Genomic DNA, 19,281 nt, shown 5'->3' on the forward strand with positions numbered 1-19,281 from the left:
TGTGTAGGTTCCCTGTAAACACACCCACCCACCACACACAAAAATTGTGGACAACTTGAACAAACAACTGAAAGGGAAAAGGTTGAGCATCCTTTCTATCTTATCATGACTGTTCTCAGTTTAAAAAAAAAGAGAGAGAGAGGTTGATCTTGCCAGGGAGTGAGACAAATTATGCATATGAGTGTTGTTGTTGTTGTTGTTGTTGTTGTTGTTGTTGAACCTCAGTGTGGTGGGAAATATGTGCCTTCTGTATAGAAAACTATAAAAGTGGAATATTTAAAATTATTGAAAGATGAATTAAGGTGACAACAAGATTGTTCATGGATGGATTAGCAAATGTAAAAGGAATAGATAGCATTGGCTTGGAAGGATTGAAGGAGGCACTAGAGTATTGAAAATGAATAAAAGAGAGAAGCTTTTGTCAAGAGGTAAAGCCACTGAATGACTTATAAGTACAGTCTTCAGATGTGAAGGAAGAAAAAGTGATCAGTAGAGAAAAGGAAGTGAAGTGTGACATGGGGTGCATCTACACTGTAGAAGTAATTCAGTTTGACACCACTTTAACTGCAATGGCTCCATCCTACAGAACTGTGGGATTTTTAGTTTTGTGAGGCACCAGCACTCTTTGGCAGATAAAGCTAAAGATCTTGTAAAACTGCAAATCCCAGAATTCCATAGGATGGAACTACAGCACTTAAAATAATGTTGAACTGCATTATTTCTGTAGTGGTGATGCATCCTTGGTGACTAACCTGTATGGTTTCAACTAATAGAATGCATAATGAGCAGAGGCAAGTAAAGAAGAAAGTTGTAAGAGTTAAAGGAGGAGATGGCCAACATTATACAAAATAATTTTTCTAGGAAAGGTGAACACCTTACTAACAGCTTGAAGCCAATGCTAATTTGTGAGTCCCAAAATATTATTAAGGAGGAAAGGGCTATGATTCGAAATCTTGCTACTAGATATTGTTTCATTTTTACCTGTGCCCACTATCATCACATAACTGTTGAACAAAGGAATAATCAAGATGTTACATTGTGAAGGATGGATTTTTAAGCCATAAACTTCTGAAAATCATTTATTTAGACTGATGGACAATGTTGGTTTGTTTCTTTGTAAGGTTTTAGGAGGAAGGAATTTCGTGGAAAGCTGGCTATTGCTATCACTGCCAACTTTATAAACAGAAATACAACTGCAGAAGCTAAGGTGGAGGAGATCAGTGGGGTTGCTTTCATCTTCAATCAAAAATTCTTCCAAGATCTGAAAGAAGAAACAGGTGGGTCATCTTTTGCCTTTTAAGCTTGGTAAAATAAAATAGGATATTTTGACTAACTCTATAGTAAGTATGCATTCATTATTAAATAAGTGGGAAATTTTCTGATTTCCCTTTTGAGTGGAAGCACATAGATATATTCATATACAGCTATGTCCCAGCATTGTATTTGTGTTATAGAGTGGGGTGGGCAAAGTGTATTCCAAGGTTTACTTGTGGTCTCTGGATCCCCTTTTGTGTCCCATGAAGTCTTGCAACCCACACAACCTGCTCCTCCAAATTTTAAAAAATTGACATAATTTTGAGACAGTTCCCCACCACCACCATACAGAAAGCCCCCTCCCCCCGAAGAAAGCATATGAACACATGAAAATATAGCCACAAATACCCCAGAACCCCATGTCTGTGGGTGGGGGAGGGGAATAGATCCCTGGATGCCATGCAGTTCCCCATCCTTGTTAGAGCTGTTCAATATCATTTTAGCTGCCATGGCATCATGATAGTTTGGTGGAGAATTTAGAATCCTCTGGTAGCGAGTTTTAGGTCACTCCCCTAATATAGCTAGAGTTATGGAGTGTAGCAGGTAACTCTAATTCACCACACTCCAAATTCCAGGATTCTTCAGTGTGGAGTCGCAACAGTTAAATTGATATGAAAATGGTGTAACTGGATAGTGAAGACATGCTCCTATAAATTTTTGATCCTGTTAAATTTCTGTGAGGAAGGAAATCAAGAGGTGTGAAGGTGGGCGTGGATCAGTGTATGCATATTGCCTGTGTAATCGCCTACATGGTACTTGAGTGGTCTTGAAACATGTTCAGTACTGTTTAAGTTGGTATTGGTCCCAATGTTTTACCCCTGTGTAGCTTCTCAAAGTTTATTTTGTATAAACATGTGTTCTGTAACTCTGAGAATAGGAAAGGCTGAGGTAACAAGTTTTGGTGCTTGTAGTGAATATGATTATACACATTTAGCTTTTCCATTTGGGAAGCCATATTTGTCTGAACCTGAACAATCTTGCCAAGACCATGGTGAACATCCCATGTGCTTCTAGGGTACTGTGAATCTCTTTTGTTCTCTCTGCATTTGTCATAGCACCAATAAAAATCTTAATATAAAGAACAGTGTGAATGTATGCCAGCACTGTTAGACTGGATTCCACACTTCTACAATCAGTTGTGAAAATTGGCACAGCCTTGAGCTCACCTGTTGCACAACTGTGGATTAGATCCCCACTCACAAATTTGAAAGTGATTGCAGAGGGATTGGTTACACTAATTAGCACACTTACAGCAGCTCTGCTGTTCTGATAGTGGAATGATATGTTCATATTTCATCGTAACAAATGAATGATGGCATAAGCTTTTATAGATGTGGGCTAAAACCTGTGATTATAAAAGCATATGTTATAATTGTTTCATTTAGACACAAACTCCATTTTCAATATTGTTTGTCCTCTTTGGAGATTGTGTGAAGAAATTCTAATCTGTGAAAGTGTTGCTGAAATGTAAGTCATAGTTTGGATCATCTAGGAAAAATCCTCACAATATGATTGGAGCATTGTTTTGATACACAGCATATTTTGAATGACGAGGAGTTAAAATTTGACCTACACACTTTTAATCCTAGAACAAGACTGTGCCATATGTACTGCATGTCAATCAGATATATAGGGACAAAGGAAGCTACCTTATCCTGAATCAGACCCTCAGTTCTTCTATTCCAGAACAGTCACCTCTGGTGACTTTGATTTAAGATTGTTTTATGAAATCCTGGAATTCGCAGTTCTGGGGGGGGGGGGAGGTTGATTTAGAATCACCAGCCACAGCTCTTCCGGTGCCTCTGACAAAACTACAAATCCCAGCATTCCATAGGATGCGTCCAGGACAATTCAGTCATTGCACTGTGATTGTTTAGTGTGAAAGTACTCCCAGTGCTCTCACATCCAGGTATTAACTAGGTTTGAACTTGCTTAGCTTCTAAAATCAGATGAGTTTGGGAATGTTAAGAGTGGTAAAGAAGTAGATAAGGAATACATTTCTATTCTTTTAAGTACACACTTCTGTTTTCTCTGCTCCCATTTACGTCTTTTGACTGTGGTTTGTTTGTTTGTTTTCCTTCCTAGGCATTGACCTGGAGAATATTGTTTACTATAAAGATAGCACTCATTATTTTGTGATGACTGCAAAAAAACAGAGTCTTCTGGAAAAGGGAGTCATTATTAATGTATGTATATTTTATAGAGATCCTGGCTTTTACTTCTGGAGAAATCAATACCACAGCTGCCAGTTAATATATTGTATGAAACTGTGTTTTCAGAGTCCAACTATACACTGTGTACAGTGTGCAGCATGCACTCTTAACATCACTCACTTCTTTATCCTGGCATGGCACCAACTGAGATAGGGACTGTTCTGAATAAGTGGCAGGTTTGAACCTTCCTCATCAGGGGTGTAGCTGGTCGGGAGGGTGCCTTCCCAAATAAGAATTATATTCCCACATTGCAATTCAGTTGAGTATTCAGAAATATACTGTTAGTTTAAGCACCCAAAGAAAAAAGGCAGGCAAATTTGCCAAGGAACACAGCATATGTAAGCAAAAAATCAGCATATAAATCAGCTATTAGGAATGGGAATGCACAAAGAGCTGTTGCAGGACTTGCAGAACACTTCAGTTTTCATTAACATTCCATCTCAGACCTCAGGACAGCAATCCTTGAACCACAACAACAAAAAATACAAAGGAAAGAGAAATAGCTGCATTAAAATATATCCACAAACTCCAATTCATCAACAGCTGAACAGAGACAATGGCTTTCTGGCAGATTGCACATATTATAAGACTGGTTAACACCTCACCTCCTGAGGACACTTTTAGCCAGCCAATTCATCACTTCTCCTTTCTGCACACACCAGGCTCAAAAATATCTCCACCATTTATAGGGTCATCCACCCATCTTGGCCCTTAGGCAACATATTTCCTCCTTCTTTTGGCCTCGAACAACCATAGGTATAACTGAACTTGTCACCTAATCACCATACCCATATGATTTGCATTTCCATAGATATATAGATATTCATATAGTCTAATTATAAAAGTCCTTCTTGGACACCAGTTCACCTCATGTGTATGAGGAAGTAGACCAAGTCTATGAAATGTTATGCTACAACTTATTTTGCTTAGTTAGTCTCAAAAGAGATACAAGATTCCTTTGCATACTGATGTTCTACACTAGCATGACTATGTCTCTGAATTCTAGCATATGTAACAGCTCTAGATGTGAAAAAATTTCAGTGCCTCACTCTCTGCAATGCTAGATATTTTGAGAGAAGAGAAATTTCATTTGAAGGAGGAAGAAACCTCATTTGAGGAGGGTAATGCCTTCATTTTACCTCTCATGGCTGTATATCAGCTTAAAATTACACCCTTTCTATTTACAGAAAAAAAATATATACATTGACCCCAATAGTGGTTTGAACTCCCATGGGTCTGTAAATGTTTAAATAAAAGTCAAATGGGAGAGGTTTAACACATAGCCCATGCACTGCTCCCAATCCAGTTTGATGCTCCATGACCTTACTCTAGAGAAGAGCTGGATACCTTTGTGGAAGCCAGGAGCCAGTTTCCTGTCACAATTTGGTAAATGACTGCAGAAGAAAATGGAAGTATTAGAGGGTAGTAGGGGATTTTACAGTGATTATGGGTGGTAGAATTGGGACCTTTTTTGGGGTATTGTCATGTATCTGGGGAATTTCTACATGGTTTGGGGATAAAAATGGTTGGAAAATCTGATTTCTAAACGAAATTAGGGGTTGGGAAGCTTTGGGAGACAGATGGGGTTTTCTGAGTGTCACATGAGGCCCATGGCCCACCATTTGCCTGCACCTGCTCTAGAGTCAAAATGAGGAATCTTGGGCTGGATGCTGCATGTTACACATGGACTTTAGAAATTAAGATTGGTTCATATATAAACTGAACATGCAAGGAGAGGGATATGGAAGACTTTCCCAGGCCAATAAACCATAGTGGATTGTTCCATCTAATTTTTTGGTCACTGCATAAATGTGTATCACTCAGGCTTTCACCACTAAGTTCTCAAATATGTCTGTACTTTTCCATGTTTTGCATTAGGAGTAAGAAAACAATACTTTCTAAATCAAGAATAAGAATAAATAGTTATTAGATACAAAGCATATTGCCAAATACTGACACGGTTCCATTTAAATCACTTTCATTTCTAAAGATGAAAAGTTGTATAGTTTTTTGTGAGTTTTTCCGGCTATGTGGCTATGATCACCAGTTAGCAGACACTAATCCTCCTTTGCATATCCTCCCATACACAGATTAACATGGAAATCATTCCTGCCTACTCAGGGTCACAGTGTGTGTGTGTGTGTGTGTGTGTGTGTGTGTGTGTGTACCCAACTCTCTTCCATGCCAGCATTCTCTGAAGATGCCAGCCACAAATGCTGGCGAAACGTCAGGAAGAAACTCTTCTAGAGCATGTAACAGCCTGAAAAACCCACAAAAAACTATGGATGCCTGCCACGAAAGCCTTCGACTTTAAATAAGAAAAGCTGTCTACTCTGTTAGAAAGATCAAGATTCATGTGACAGAGAAGTATTTTATTTTTTAGAAGTAAACTATATGTTGGTAATATGCTTTGTGATGGACTCTAATACATCTGTACTGATTCTTTTGTTCAACCATGTTGAAGCCCTTTTCCTTTCTTGTAATGAAATTATGGGTTATCTTTGAGTTTTTGAAAAATAAAGATGCTGACTTAAAGGAGAGAATTAAGTTCAATCAATTTGCTACTTAACTGCTGATATTTCTCAAATGTACAAAGTAGTATGTAGCTTTGTTCATATAATTTTTTTTAAAAAAATATAGACAGTAATATATTTTACTCTAACCTCAGTCTGTTCTTTATTCCATGTGGAATAAGATGGTTTATTTTATATCATCGTTGTGGAAAGTTCTATAAAACTCTAATGATACAGTTTTATCTTTCCATTTAGGATTATATTGACACAGAAGTACTACTCTGTGCAGAAAATGTTGACCAAGACAATCTATTGTCCTATGCAAGAGAAGCTGCTGACTTTGCAACTGATTACCAGTTGCCTGCCTTGGATTTTGCAATTAATCACTATGGGCAGCCAGATGTGGCCATGTTTGATTTCACTTCCATGTATGCCTCTGAAAATGCTGCATTGGTACGAGAGAGACACAGACATCAGCTGCTGGTTGCTCTTGTTGGAGACAGTCTAGTAGAGGTAGAGTGAAAGCATGGTTGTATGCGCTGTATTGTGTGTTTCAAAAGATCATTTTGTCTTAAGGAATTATTTGGAGTTTTCCATCACTCCATATTCCAAGATGTACTTTCTGACTTAAGGTGACCCTAAGGCAAAGCTGTCATGGGGTTTTCTTGGCATGATTTGTTCAGAGGAGGTTTGCCATTGCTTTCCTTTCAGGCTGAGAGCATGTGACTTGCCCAAGGTCATGCAATGGGTTTCATGGCCAAGCTGAGAAGCGAACCCTGGTCTCCAGAGTTGTGGACTAGCACTCAAACCACTATGCCATGTTGGTTATCATAGAAACACAGTATTTAACTTAAAAGTGGGAACTTCAGGAGCATTTAGTGGTGTGTGGAAAAGAGCATTCTGAACTTTTGAACTTAGCCTCTTGGCTGTAAACTGCCATTCCAAACTGAAGTAAAAGATTTGTCAGTTGAAACACCGTGAATGGTTGAATATTCTTTCTCCTCAAAAGAAGAGTAAAGATTAGGATTTTACCCATTGAAGCCAGTCTGAAAGAAACAAAGAGGACAGCTTTAGGTTCTATCAGTGCATCTTCATGCATGTGAGGAAGTACCAAGTCTATGAAATCTTATCTACAACTTCTTTTGCACAGTACATAGAGAGATTTTGTAGCACCTTTGAGACTAACTGAAAGAAAGAAATTGGCAGCATGAGCTTTCATAGATTTCAGTCTACTTCCTCAGATGAATCTGAGAAAGTAGATTGAAGTCTATGAAAGCTCATGCTGCCAATTTATTTCAGTTAGTCTCAAAGATGCTACAAGATCTCTCCATGTACTGATGCTACAGACTAACCCAGCTATATCTTTGAATTCTTTTGCTGTAAGTCTCCAAGCTTCTACAAGATCCCTTTGCGCACTGATATGCCAAACTAACACGACTGTGTCTCTGAATTCTATCCATGGTCTTACTCTTTAGTTTAATGATGCAGCTTCTTCAGAAAACAAGGATTACTAAAAGCCAACAACTAGTGCCTGTCAGTTAATTCCACTGTTACCCGTGGGAACATGCCTCTTCCCCTAGGCATAATGCCACCCGATGTTGTTTTAAGCAAATACTTCCCCGTTCACTGCATTAGGAGCATGAATGGTAGGATGATTTGTGCCTGTATTGAAGGACATGTTGATTTGCAGTAAACCGTTAGCCCTCCATGTCCATGGATTCAACTATCCAAGATCTGAAAATATTTTTAAATTTATAAATTCCAAACAGCAAACCTTGATTTTACCATTTTGTAAAAGGGACAACATTTTACTGCATCACTGTATACAACTGGACTTGAGCATCCACAGATTTTGGTATCCACGGGGGGTCCTGGAACCAAACCCCAGCAGATACCAAGGGCCCACTGTATAAGCAAGGTAACTGCTGTTTCACAAATAATAATAGTAGTAGTAGTAGTAGTAATAATAATAATAATAATAATAGCTTTGTGATAATTTGAGAATGCCTTAGTGTCACAAGTCTAAAATGTAACTTACTTCACAGCCATTCTGGCCAATGGGCACGGGTTGTGCAAGAGGTTTCCTGGCTGCATTTGATACAGCATGGATGGTGAAAAGTTGGGCGCAAGGAAAGCCCCCACTTGATATCCTTGCAGAAAGGTAAGACGTTGTCTGTTCCTATCCATATGATGTTGTGAAATTTGGCAGGGACTACATATCCTTGGTTGAACTCAGATAGTCTTTGTCCACCATCTTTCCTTTTTACGATCAAGCAGTTGCTGCTTGTTTCCCTTCTGTTTTGTAGCAGGTTTAGAGGCTTATTGAAGTGCTTTGTAGGAAGATTACTAAAAGCCAGTCTGCTGTTTGATGATGGTAACAGAAGATGCCATTCCTGAATTCAGTCCCCAATATGTACTGATATACACAATAATATACACAATATACACAATAATAAATGAACTTTGAGCCTGTGCTGCTTTCTAGTCCTAGGGTCCCATTTTTACCCATACCCTCACATTCATTGGTTAAGCACTGACAGCCTATATATAGAGAGCTCTACTAATCCTTAAGAGCTTCATACTTTTTTTTTATGTGCTGCTGTTTGGGAGTGGGGTATATTGAACATGCACGAAAATGTATATGCTCACTGATATTGCCTGCTACTATTGTGTGTATTTGGAAGCCATTTAACTATGTTGTAGTTTTTAGTGGAATAAGATATAGGCTCTGTGCATACTGTTTGTTGTAGCGACAAGGGGTATAATCTAGGTAGTAGCGGATGAAGAAGCTGCTCTCAGCAGAGCCAAAGAAGGTAGGAGAGAAGAAGAAGATCTTGTGTGAGTGTTTGCTCATGGAGTTTGCTCATACAGCACTACATTTTGCTCAAGAGCACCACAGTGTTCATTTTTCCTCTCTTAAGATGGGCTTGTTTTAGCATTAAAACAATACTAAGATGGACTTTAGGTTTATTTTAGTATTAAATAATTTGGAGTCACAGTTGACAGGAAACTTGAAGGCACATAGACACATGTACAATTTTCAGGGTAACCTTTATTGCAACATTTCCCCTTGGTCAGAGTCACAAGATTCTTCTTCCACAAACTTGACAATTCCATCTGCAAATCTTTGTCTCTTCCTATGGCAAGTGAGAGAGTTGTTGAGAGTTTAATTGAGGACAACATTATTTGCACAAGTGATGAAGTCAAGAGTCTAGACTTCAAATAAAGGTCACATAAGGGCTGAGAAAGCATGTTTGTGGATGACAAAAACACAGTGCAGTTGCAAATGTAAGCCTGGCTGACTAATAATGGTTGGGTGACTCTATATCCAGTTCAGTTTTGTGGTTAAAGGAGTTGTTTTCTGAGTCAAAGGGGGGGGGGATCAAAGCCACATGATTTGGGATGATGTCATTTTATTTCTTCCTAGCTATTTTCCTGCCTCAGGAAGACATGCTTTTGTCTGTCTCTGCTGTTATCACCTCATGCATTTATCATGCTTAGACAATGTATTAAAAGGTGCCAAAGTTCTAAATATAGGCTGAAGCACATGAGGTTAGGAAAATGCTGCGCACCTCACAACAACACACACTCTTTTATTTTTACCTTCCAGAGAAAGCATATATAGACTGTTACCCCAGACAACACCTGAAAATATTACCAAGAACTTTGACCTATACACCATTGACCCCACAACACGGTATCCAAACCTGAACTCTAGCTGTGTTCGTCCACATCAGGTAAGCTGAGGTGGAAATGATAAAGTAGTTGGTGCAGGGCACATTGCTGTGGATATGACTGATGTTTGTAAAAACCAAAGCCAAAACAAGGCTCTTGTATCTCTCAAAGTTTATTCCTTTAATTAAATACTTATGAGATTTGGAGATAACAGTAAAACATAATTGTAAAGAAAATTGCACTTTTATCTTATTTTCATGGTTATCTTGGAGGATTTAATTATTTTTGGAATCAGAAATTCAAATAAAGTTTGGACCCAAGCTTGTTAGCTTGGTAGGAGAATATTGTCATGTTGCCTAGGTATCTGAATAGTTGGGGAACCAAAATTTCAAACTTGATACAGGAGGCATTTTGGATTCAGACAATGGTTACTGCACTACTAGAAAGGTGATAGATAAAGAGGAAAGATGGATTGATTCAATCAAGGAAGCCACAATTCTGACTTGACAAGACCTAAGCAGGGCAGTTGATGATTGGGGCTTTTGGAGATCTCTCCTTCATGGGGTTACCATAGGTCAGAGCTGACATGACAGCAAATAACAACAAAATTTCTTCCCCTTAGGTGAAGCATTTGTACATTACAAATGAGCTACAGCCTTGCCCTCTAGAAAGATCAACCTCCATTAGACGATCAATTGGTCTTTCAAGACAAGGTAAGAAATATACTTCCTATTAGTATGGTTTTCATAATTTGTAATGGGAGAGACTGTAACTTAGAAAAACTGACCATAGCTTTTTCACATGATCTATTATTTCAGAATCTGATGTAAGGCCAAACAAGCTTTTAACCTGGTGTCAGAAACAGACAGAAGGATACAGGGATGTTAGTGTAATGGATCTCACTAGTTCATGGAGGAGCGGCCTTGCTTTATGTGCAATTATACATCACTTCAGACCTGACCTCATGTAAGTTTTTATGATATGTGTAAAACTTGGTAATTGCAGAATGTGCCAGGTTCCTTATAAAAGTATAGGCTAGAGAATTTGTTTGCCTTTTAAAGTTTGTTTTGCTGTATGTATGTCTTTGGTTGTTTTCTTCCACTCTGATACCCTTAGACTGTAAAATTTAAAAACTTCCTTGAGATTTTTAACTTTATCGTTTTTGTATGTTTAGTAGGAGTTCAAGTTGTTGCTTTTAAAAGAGGAAGCTTATATCAAGATTGAAAAAGTATATAGGGAGATGATGTTTGATTAGTGTGTATAGCTTTACTATTTTTATACCAAAACGATTCAGTCCAACACTAACATTTCTGGAATTTTATACTGGACGATGGACTCATTAGTACTGACTACTGTGTTAAGTGTCCAAACTCTGTTTTTTGAGGCCCACAGCAAAATAGTTAGATGTATTTGTTTTTCCTTGTTAGCCATCCATGGAAAGAAATCTGTTGCACCTTTTCCCTGTCCTGTCTATCCTGTTTCTGTGGTCATCCAAACTGTTTTCCTTTTCTGGGGCTTGTACTTTAATTGCCAGTCAGATTTGTTATTTAGAGGAGGGAGAACAGTTTGCTATCCAGGAATTATGTACAATGTCACTGATAACTAGCCCTGTTTGAATTGGCCCAGGGACTTGGAAGCATGCAGGCAAAATCCTGTTACATATGTATAATTTGAGATTTTAAAATGAAAAGCTACTGCTTGTCCTGCCTTTGTAATTCATTGTCATGTAACTTTAGCTTAGAGATCCAGTGTAAAAAGAATAAGCTTTATTCAAAAGGCAAAGTAGTTCACAGTAAGACAAAGTTGTTGGGACTGAGGCAGTTCAGTTATACAATATAATAAAAGCATAAAGTAATTCAAACCCTTTTGTGCCTTCAAACTCCATTTCTTATAAAATCAAAACATTCCACCTCCCAGACTGCTCTATTGTTTTCTCTTGGACCATACATTCCCGCAGAACTGATCTTTCCCTAACACCTTCACATCTGCTCATTAGCCATCCTCAGGATAGGTAACTATTCCCTTTCACCAAGCAACATCACAAAAGTGACATATATCAGCATCCAGTAATATGAAATAACTCAGGCAAAGCGTAAATGACTAGGAATCATGGTAGGAATTTTGAGAGACTCAGATCCTGACAGTCATTCACTTGAATGTCTTAGCTGGAGCAACTCCAAAGTGGGAGTTGCAAAGACATCATCTTCAACTTTTTGAATGGTCTACATTCTCTGATGGGTTTAGACAACACACACTGGGCTTGAATGGTGGTGTTCAGAATCGGAAATTAGGTAGTTTTATTTAGTCAAAGTAGCTCCTCCCTTCATTTTGTTTCCCCTTCATCCTTCATGAATGTTGCTGAACAATGTCTGGTCATCACAATCCTGCTGTTGAGATGCTGCAGTCTTTCCTCACCAATCTAGCAGTTGACATTACAGTATATGGAGAAAGAACAGGGATGCTTTTAATGGCATCAATGTATCATTGGTGTGCCATGTGATTGTAGTTTGTATCTATTATTTAGTACATGTTCTGTGGCATACATTTGTGTAGTTGTTGCAATGAAATATCATAAAACAGTTTAAGTCACAATTAAAATCAACATTTTGTATAAATTGTGACTGAAGATAACTCAGTAAGTCCAAGATTGAAGTGCAGTTTGTGTCCCACTGAATCTTAGAAAACACATAGTGAGTTTTTCTCAGACAAATTTAATAATTTATAAAAGTGTTGGCTATATTTTAGAGGAAGGCAGAGGCAAATCACGTCTGAGTATTCCTTGCCTAAGAAACCCCTATGAAATTCATGGACTTGGTGTAAGTTGACATGTCACTTGAAGACACGTATGCACACATTTCAGTTTGTGGCAATGCTTTTGAAATAGATTGTAAAGCAAAAGGTTTGGGTAAATGGGGAGTTCATCTTGACATTTCTGAAGCAGTACTTTTCTGAAGAATAGAAGCAGACTTTTCAAAGGTTTCTTATAAAATGTTGCAGTAAGAAACAGGAAAATATTATTCAGATGTCTGAAATGATCTGTTTTTTCACTGATATGACTTTGTCTTTATAATCCCCAAGTGATTTTGATTCTCTGAATGAAGACGATGCCGTCAGAAACAACCAGCTGGCATTCAACATTGCTGAACGAGAGTTTGGAATTCCTCCCGTAATTACTGGGAAAGAAATGGTGTCTGCTGGGGAGCCCGATAAACTCAGTATGGTCATGTACCTCTCCAAATTCTATGAGCTATTTAGAGGGACACCTCTCAGAGCAGTCGGTAAGCCAATTTTGGTTGTGCTTGTGCATAAGAGGAATTGGAAGTTTGGGGTTTTACAGCCTATGTGATTGGTCTTGAAGCTGATCCAAAGTTTGACTTGTAGCTCCAATATTAACTGCTCTGGAATGTTTAATTGTATTAGCTGTGTACTGTGGTTATCCCAGGCTTTAAAAGGAAAGGGGGAATGCTCAGTGTCATTCACAGGCTCTGTTTCCTTTAAAATATTTTTGGGAGAACAAGATGACACAGCTATCATTATTCATCTTCACTTAGAAGGTCATTGTAATGTTTCAAAGAAAGTTGCTAGCTCTACACTTGTTCATTCCCATCCCCCTCCCTTTTTGGTCTCCATAAATAATTTTGTCCTCTGAAGCAAAATAGAAGGACCAGGAGTGCTGAGATGTGCTGTTAAAAATGTAGATATGTAACTATGGTAGACTCATTTAACAAGTGACACAACTGAACAGTATGCATTGGGGGTGACAAAAAGTGGATGTTGCATTACATACAAATGCACTGATATCAACCACTATCAGCCATAAAACTACATGTCCCAGTTCACTTTGCAGTTGGCATGCAGCCCTGAAGATGGTGGAGGCTTTCCTCAGTTTCACCATGGCTAGGATTGAAACCAATTTTAAGAGAGATGAGTTAAGATCTTCTTCAACTCACATCAAAATCTGAATTAGAAAAGAAATTTCAGGGCCACAGTACAATGAAACAGCCATTACAAAATGTTAAACCTTACATTTTCAATCCAGGAAAATGCAGTTCTGTTTGAATGGCATTGTTAGTCAGGCTGCCATGCCATAATCTCAGTTCACATTCTGGGTAATGTTTAGATGATATTAATGACCACCCTGGTGGCAATCCTTCTCACAGTTGTCTAGAGAGATATTGTAGCACCTTTGAGACTAACTGAAAGAAAGAAATTGGCAGCATGAGTTTTCGTAAACTTCAGTCTACTTCTTCAGATACATTTGGTAGAGTGGAAGCCAGGGACAGACATATATATGCCATTGGTATGTGAGGATGTCAGCTCAAATTACAAATCCTTTGTGTATAGTGATGAAGTTGCAGGTCCAGTTTTAAGGATGGTTGTTAGTGCACAAAGACATAGGAAACTGATCTTTGTGCATGGAGATGACTAGCACTGGATTCCACCAAATGCATCTGAGTAAGTAGACTGAAATCTAAGAAGCTAATATTGTTGTTTTGAAATATGTTGCAGTAATGTAGGCCTTTCTGCTCACTGTAGTGAACTGCAAAGGTAGTTTTATTTTTAAAAGATTTATTACTGTTGCCTACTATGTTTCTGGTCAACATCCTTAATTTTGTTTGTTTCTTTTGTGTTTGAACAGGTACTCTGGACAAGCAAAATGGAGAAAGAAATGATGCTTGTTCAACAAAATCAACCAACTATATTTTTAATAATTACATCAACTTGACCTTTCCAAGGAAGAGAGTACCTAAAGTAAAATTTAAACAAAAATCTATTCTTTTATCTGCTCCCATACAATTTTTAGAAATTTTTGGAAAAAGATTTCATTCATTATTACTATGTGGAGTTCATTGGCAAATAACCCATGATGATGACCAACAGAGTATAAATTAATGGGGGCTATGACTATTGATCAGTTGTGAAACACAGCAAGGAAAACAGGTCTTCATATTCAGAGGCATAGGCCAGTGTCGCGAGGCCTTTTCACTACAGAATTGTAGCACTGTTGTTCAACTTTAGGATTGCAGTTAGCAGTTAGGAAGGGGCATTTAGAATTCCTAGCCAGAATGCTCCAGTAACTCTAGACAGATTACAAATCGCAGGATTTCATAGGATAGAACCATGGCAGCTAAAGTATTAACTATAATTGTATATCATGAATGGGCCCATGGTGGCATACTATGCCAAAATAACAGTAGTTGTGTAGGTACTTGTTCTTAATTAGAGGTTGTGTAAGTGAGGCTCCTGGACATTCACTCCGTAAATATACACACATGCACAGCCCTCTCTTTCACTTTAGATTTGGAAGATGGGGAGCATTGGACATTGAGTGACTTAAGGCCTTGGTGCTCCCTGTGAAATTGGTTGTGCAACTGTGGGATTCAGTGTAACTACACTGGTGTATATTCACACAATGCCAAAAGTATTTAAGATCTTGACCCAAATATCTCTTCATGTTAGATTCAAAAGGAGGTAAGGCTGCATTCTGTCCATAGGATGCACTTTCTCTACCTCTGTTGTGAAGTGATTAAGTTTATTTTAATCAGGCCTGTTGATTTAAAACTGAATCAGAACTAAACTTATGTTGAAATCAGTGGATCATGTTAACTTGTTTCAGTGATTTGAATGGAAACCATGATCACTTAATGTGGCCTTAATTTTACCTTTAATGTACTTTTTGCCAGCTTGGTGGGCTTCTCATTTTTTTAAATGTTAGTTCCTATCAGCCACAGCCATCATAGCTAACAGCCAGGAAAGCTGTGAGTTGTAGTCCAAAACATCTTAGGTTAGGGAAAGGAGTCTTAGCATTAAATGCTAAAAAGCAAATAGGATTTTAGCCTCTGATCACTGAATCATTGAAAATAGACTAGGGAAAGGGTATTCATTTTGCACAATTTTAAAGAGGTTACTGGATCAAGCAGGAAATGAAATAATTATGTGTTACTAAAGATTTGTCAGCTGCATCTCTTGTAAGCCACTAAATAAAGTTTAGAGTAAACCTTTCCAAACACAAAGTGTAAGATCATTCTTATGTTTCCTATTCTATAAATAACATCTTCAAATCATATGAATGTTCATCTACCAGCCAGTAACCTCATGCCCTTTTTAGGAAACAGCATTTCTTCACTCAGCCTTGCAAACAAAACAGAGTTGGCACATTTTCTCAACAGAAGTCCAACTGACAAAAATCAAATTTGCCAGTAAACATGCCTCCTAAGCTATCTGCAGATTGCTTTGCTAAAAACTTAAGATGTTTCAAGATGTCACTTGTAATGCCACTGTCCATGATGTGAGCACCACCATTCATCTCTTACTGTGCTGTGCAGTTCATAAAGGTGTATCTTGTTTCATGGTTTTCTTGCACATTAACATTAACTTGGAATGCTGCTCAAATGTGCTTCTTTCTTCATTTGATGTTAGTTACCCACTCCTAACTGGACAAATATACTGGAAGTAACATAGCATCTATAAACTTACAAGTGCCTAACAAAACTAAGTGTGAGCAAATGACCCAAACAAAACAAAATTGAACAAAACCCTGCTGAGAAACTTACAATCATAATTAAAGTTCATAGTCTTGAGGAATGGTTCCAAGAGCAGAACTCTGTTTACAGGACTGTCCTACAAATGGAAAGGAGAAGATGGATTTTGCCATTTCCTTTTCTCCACAAACCTCCTGCTCCAGGGGGTTGGAGGTCTTGGGCCAGACTTATGTCGAATTTTTTTGGCTTTTGAAATATTTGAATATACATAATGTAATATCTTGGAAATGGAACCCAAGCCTAAACATTACATTAATTTATGTTTTGTATACATCTTATAAACATAGCCAGTAGGTAATATTAAACATAATATTTTTAGTAATGTTGTGCATGACAAAATTTTGTGTGCTCTGAACCATCAGAATACAAGAGTGTCACAATTTCAGCTACCCATGTGAACAATTTTGGATTTGGGGGTATTTCAGATTTTTAGACTTAGATTTTAGATTTAAGGGAGACTGTAATAAAGATAAGAAGAAATAATTTTATCAGTTGAAATGCTATGAACTGAAATATTAACTGAAAACTGGTGCTGGGTTTTCTTAAACCCAGCACCAGTTCATTGCTGTTTCTAAAGTAACTATTCTGATACCACTTGTTAAAAATGTAGATATGTAACTATGGTAGACTCGTTTAACAAGTGACACAACTGAATAGCATACATTGGGGGTGAGCGAGAAAAGGCTTTCTTCTGTTCTACAAATGATTTATCAGCTAGCAACAAGTGGATGTTGCATTACATAAAGGCTTAGGGTTTTTTTTCTGTTTGTAATATTCAGTAAAAAATTAATCTTGCTGCCCTTGATAAAGTGGGTTGGGAAGGGTGTGGTGCATTTCAGTCAAAAGGCATTTAAGCAGAAAGTAATGTGGCTGGTGTCTATCTGGAAAAGAAAATACAGTACATTTAAAACCACTACTGTTCTAAGATCTTGGAAATCAGAGTTCTATTGTCCTTTGAGAGGGAATGTACAATCCCAGTGGAACAAATTGTGCCACCCCTATGTTTAGTCTTGTCGGGCAGACTAATGCTTACGCAGGCCATGTTGCTATGTTAATAAGAGTTGCTACTTGGAAGATCTACTATTTAACATACTGTCATCTGTTTCTTTTGGGTGCGGCCCAAAAGTTAGGGTTGGGATAATTCATGTTCCCTCCTTGACAATTTATTATAAGCAGTACAAATATAAAAAGGAAGCCTGTGTTTGTTTGATCTTTCTCTCTGTTTTTAATAGTGGACTGCAGATTACAAAGCTGGAAGCTGTGATTGATTTGAGAGTTTACAGAGACATGGACTGGTTTGGTGCTTTTTAAAAAAAAAAAGCTGAAGTATCATATTTTTTAAAAGCATGCCAGTTATTTTTGATAAACTGATCAAGAGTCCATGACATGGTTAATGGAGGCTGCAGCATTTAAATTACTAATTTATAATGGATAGCCTTTTATTCATTATATTTTATGAACTGAACCTGTTGGATTATGTCAGTCCTGAATTAGGCTATACTGTTGTTCTAATCTCCTGAGCTAAATTAACTACTGCTGAAATGTGAAGAGTAGGGGTGCTTATTACACCTAGGACTTTGGAAATTCAGGAGGTATATCCACACTTCAGAATTAAAGAATCTTGATTCCACTTTGGCTGTTATACCTCTGCCTCACAGAACCGTAGGATTTGTAATTTGGTGAGGCACCAGAGCTCTCTGACAGATCAAATGGCATACCTCACCAAACTACAAATCCCAGGATTCTGTAGGATATAGTCATGGTAGTTAAAGTGGTGTCAAACTGCTTTAATTCTGCAGTGTGGAGATACCCCGGTACCCTTTCACCCGTCTTCGTCCTATTGCCCTCCACTTTCCCAAGCATTATAGTCTTTTCTGGTGAGTCCCTCTTTCTTATGATAAAACCAAAATACAACAACCTCAGTTTAGTCATCTTTGTTTCCAGGAAAAGTTCTGCTCTATGTCCACACTATTCTCAAACCTCTTCTCCACCACCACATCTCAGATGAGTTGATTTTCTTCCTATCAGCTTTCTTCACTGTCCAGCTCTCACAGCCATACATAGAAATGGAAAATATGATGTCATGAACAATCCTAATTGTATTATTTAATGATATATCTTTACACTTCAGGATCTTGTCTATTTCCTAATAGCTACCCTTCAAAGTACTAGACATCTTCTGATTTCTTGAATGTAGTCTCCACCATTGAGCCCAAGTATGGAAAATGTTGAACTATTTCAATCTCTTCATCATATATTTCAAAATTACGTAGACCATCTGTGTCATAATTTTTGTTTCCTTGATATTCAGTTGTAAACCTGCCTTTGCATTTTCTGCCTTGACTTTCAATAATCTTTCTATATCTCTAATTTTTTTTCTGCTAGTATTATGATGTCATCTGCATATTGTTGGTGTTCCTCCAGTGTTCATGAATCCAATTTTGCTTTTCATGTGATATTCTCAGCATAAAATAAATAGGGTGATAGAATACAGCCTTGCCTTCCCCCCTTTTCAATTGGAAACCATTCTGTTTCTCCATATTCTGTTCTAACAGTAGCCTCTTATCCTGAGTACAGATATGCATCAGTACTTGCAAATATTGTGGCACACCCATTTTCTAAGAGTACAGTATTCCATAATTTCTTGTGATGTATACAATCAAATGTTTTGCTACAGTCTATAAAGCACAGGCTGATTGTCTTTTGAAACTCCTTAGTACATTCCATTATACAGTGTATGTTTGCTATACCTCTTCCTTTTCTGAACCTATTCTAAATTCTAAATATTCCTTCCTAAACCCAGGATTACATAGGCTTTAGCCATGACAGTTAAAGTGGAATAACAGTATTATAACTGTGTGGTGATGAAGGCTTTCAGGTGCTAGCCACCAGTGAGCCATCAAACTGACTGGATGACCTGGAATCACACACACACAATCTCACAAGTTTGTTTCTAAGATAAAAGTGGGAAGAAGGCCATGTTTGTTGCATTCAGCTTACTGGATGAGATGTGGGAAATAATTT

The 19,281-nt window shown here is 37.8% G+C and overlaps 1 protein-coding gene across 1 annotated transcript in view; it reads left to right on the top strand.

Annotated features, from left to right (window-relative positions):
• MICAL2 (microtubule associated monooxygenase, calponin and LIM domain containing 2) overlaps nucleotides 1-19,281 on the top strand; it is a 189,584-nt gene that overhangs the window by 75,933 nt on the left and 94,370 nt on the right. The window contains exons 6-14 of the mRNA XM_042459493.1: nucleotides 1,122-1,277; nucleotides 3,400-3,500; nucleotides 6,296-6,553; nucleotides 8,086-8,201; nucleotides 9,651-9,777; nucleotides 10,338-10,428; nucleotides 10,534-10,681; nucleotides 12,794-12,993; nucleotides 14,355-14,605. Coding sequence (XP_042315427.1) covers nucleotides 1,122-1,277; nucleotides 3,400-3,500; nucleotides 6,296-6,553; nucleotides 8,086-8,201; nucleotides 9,651-9,777; nucleotides 10,338-10,428; nucleotides 10,534-10,681; nucleotides 12,794-12,993; nucleotides 14,355-14,605 — 1,448 coding nt within the window. The remainder of the gene's footprint in view (nucleotides 1-1,121; nucleotides 1,278-3,399; nucleotides 3,501-6,295; nucleotides 6,554-8,085; nucleotides 8,202-9,650; nucleotides 9,778-10,337; nucleotides 10,429-10,533; nucleotides 10,682-12,793; nucleotides 12,994-14,354; nucleotides 14,606-19,281) is intronic.

Source organism: Sceloporus undulatus, chromosome 1, assembly GCF_019175285.1.
Source record: "Sceloporus undulatus isolate JIND9_A2432 ecotype Alabama chromosome 1, SceUnd_v1.1, whole genome shotgun sequence".
Lineage (NCBI taxonomy): Eukaryota > Metazoa > Chordata > Lepidosauria > Squamata > Phrynosomatidae > Sceloporus > Sceloporus undulatus.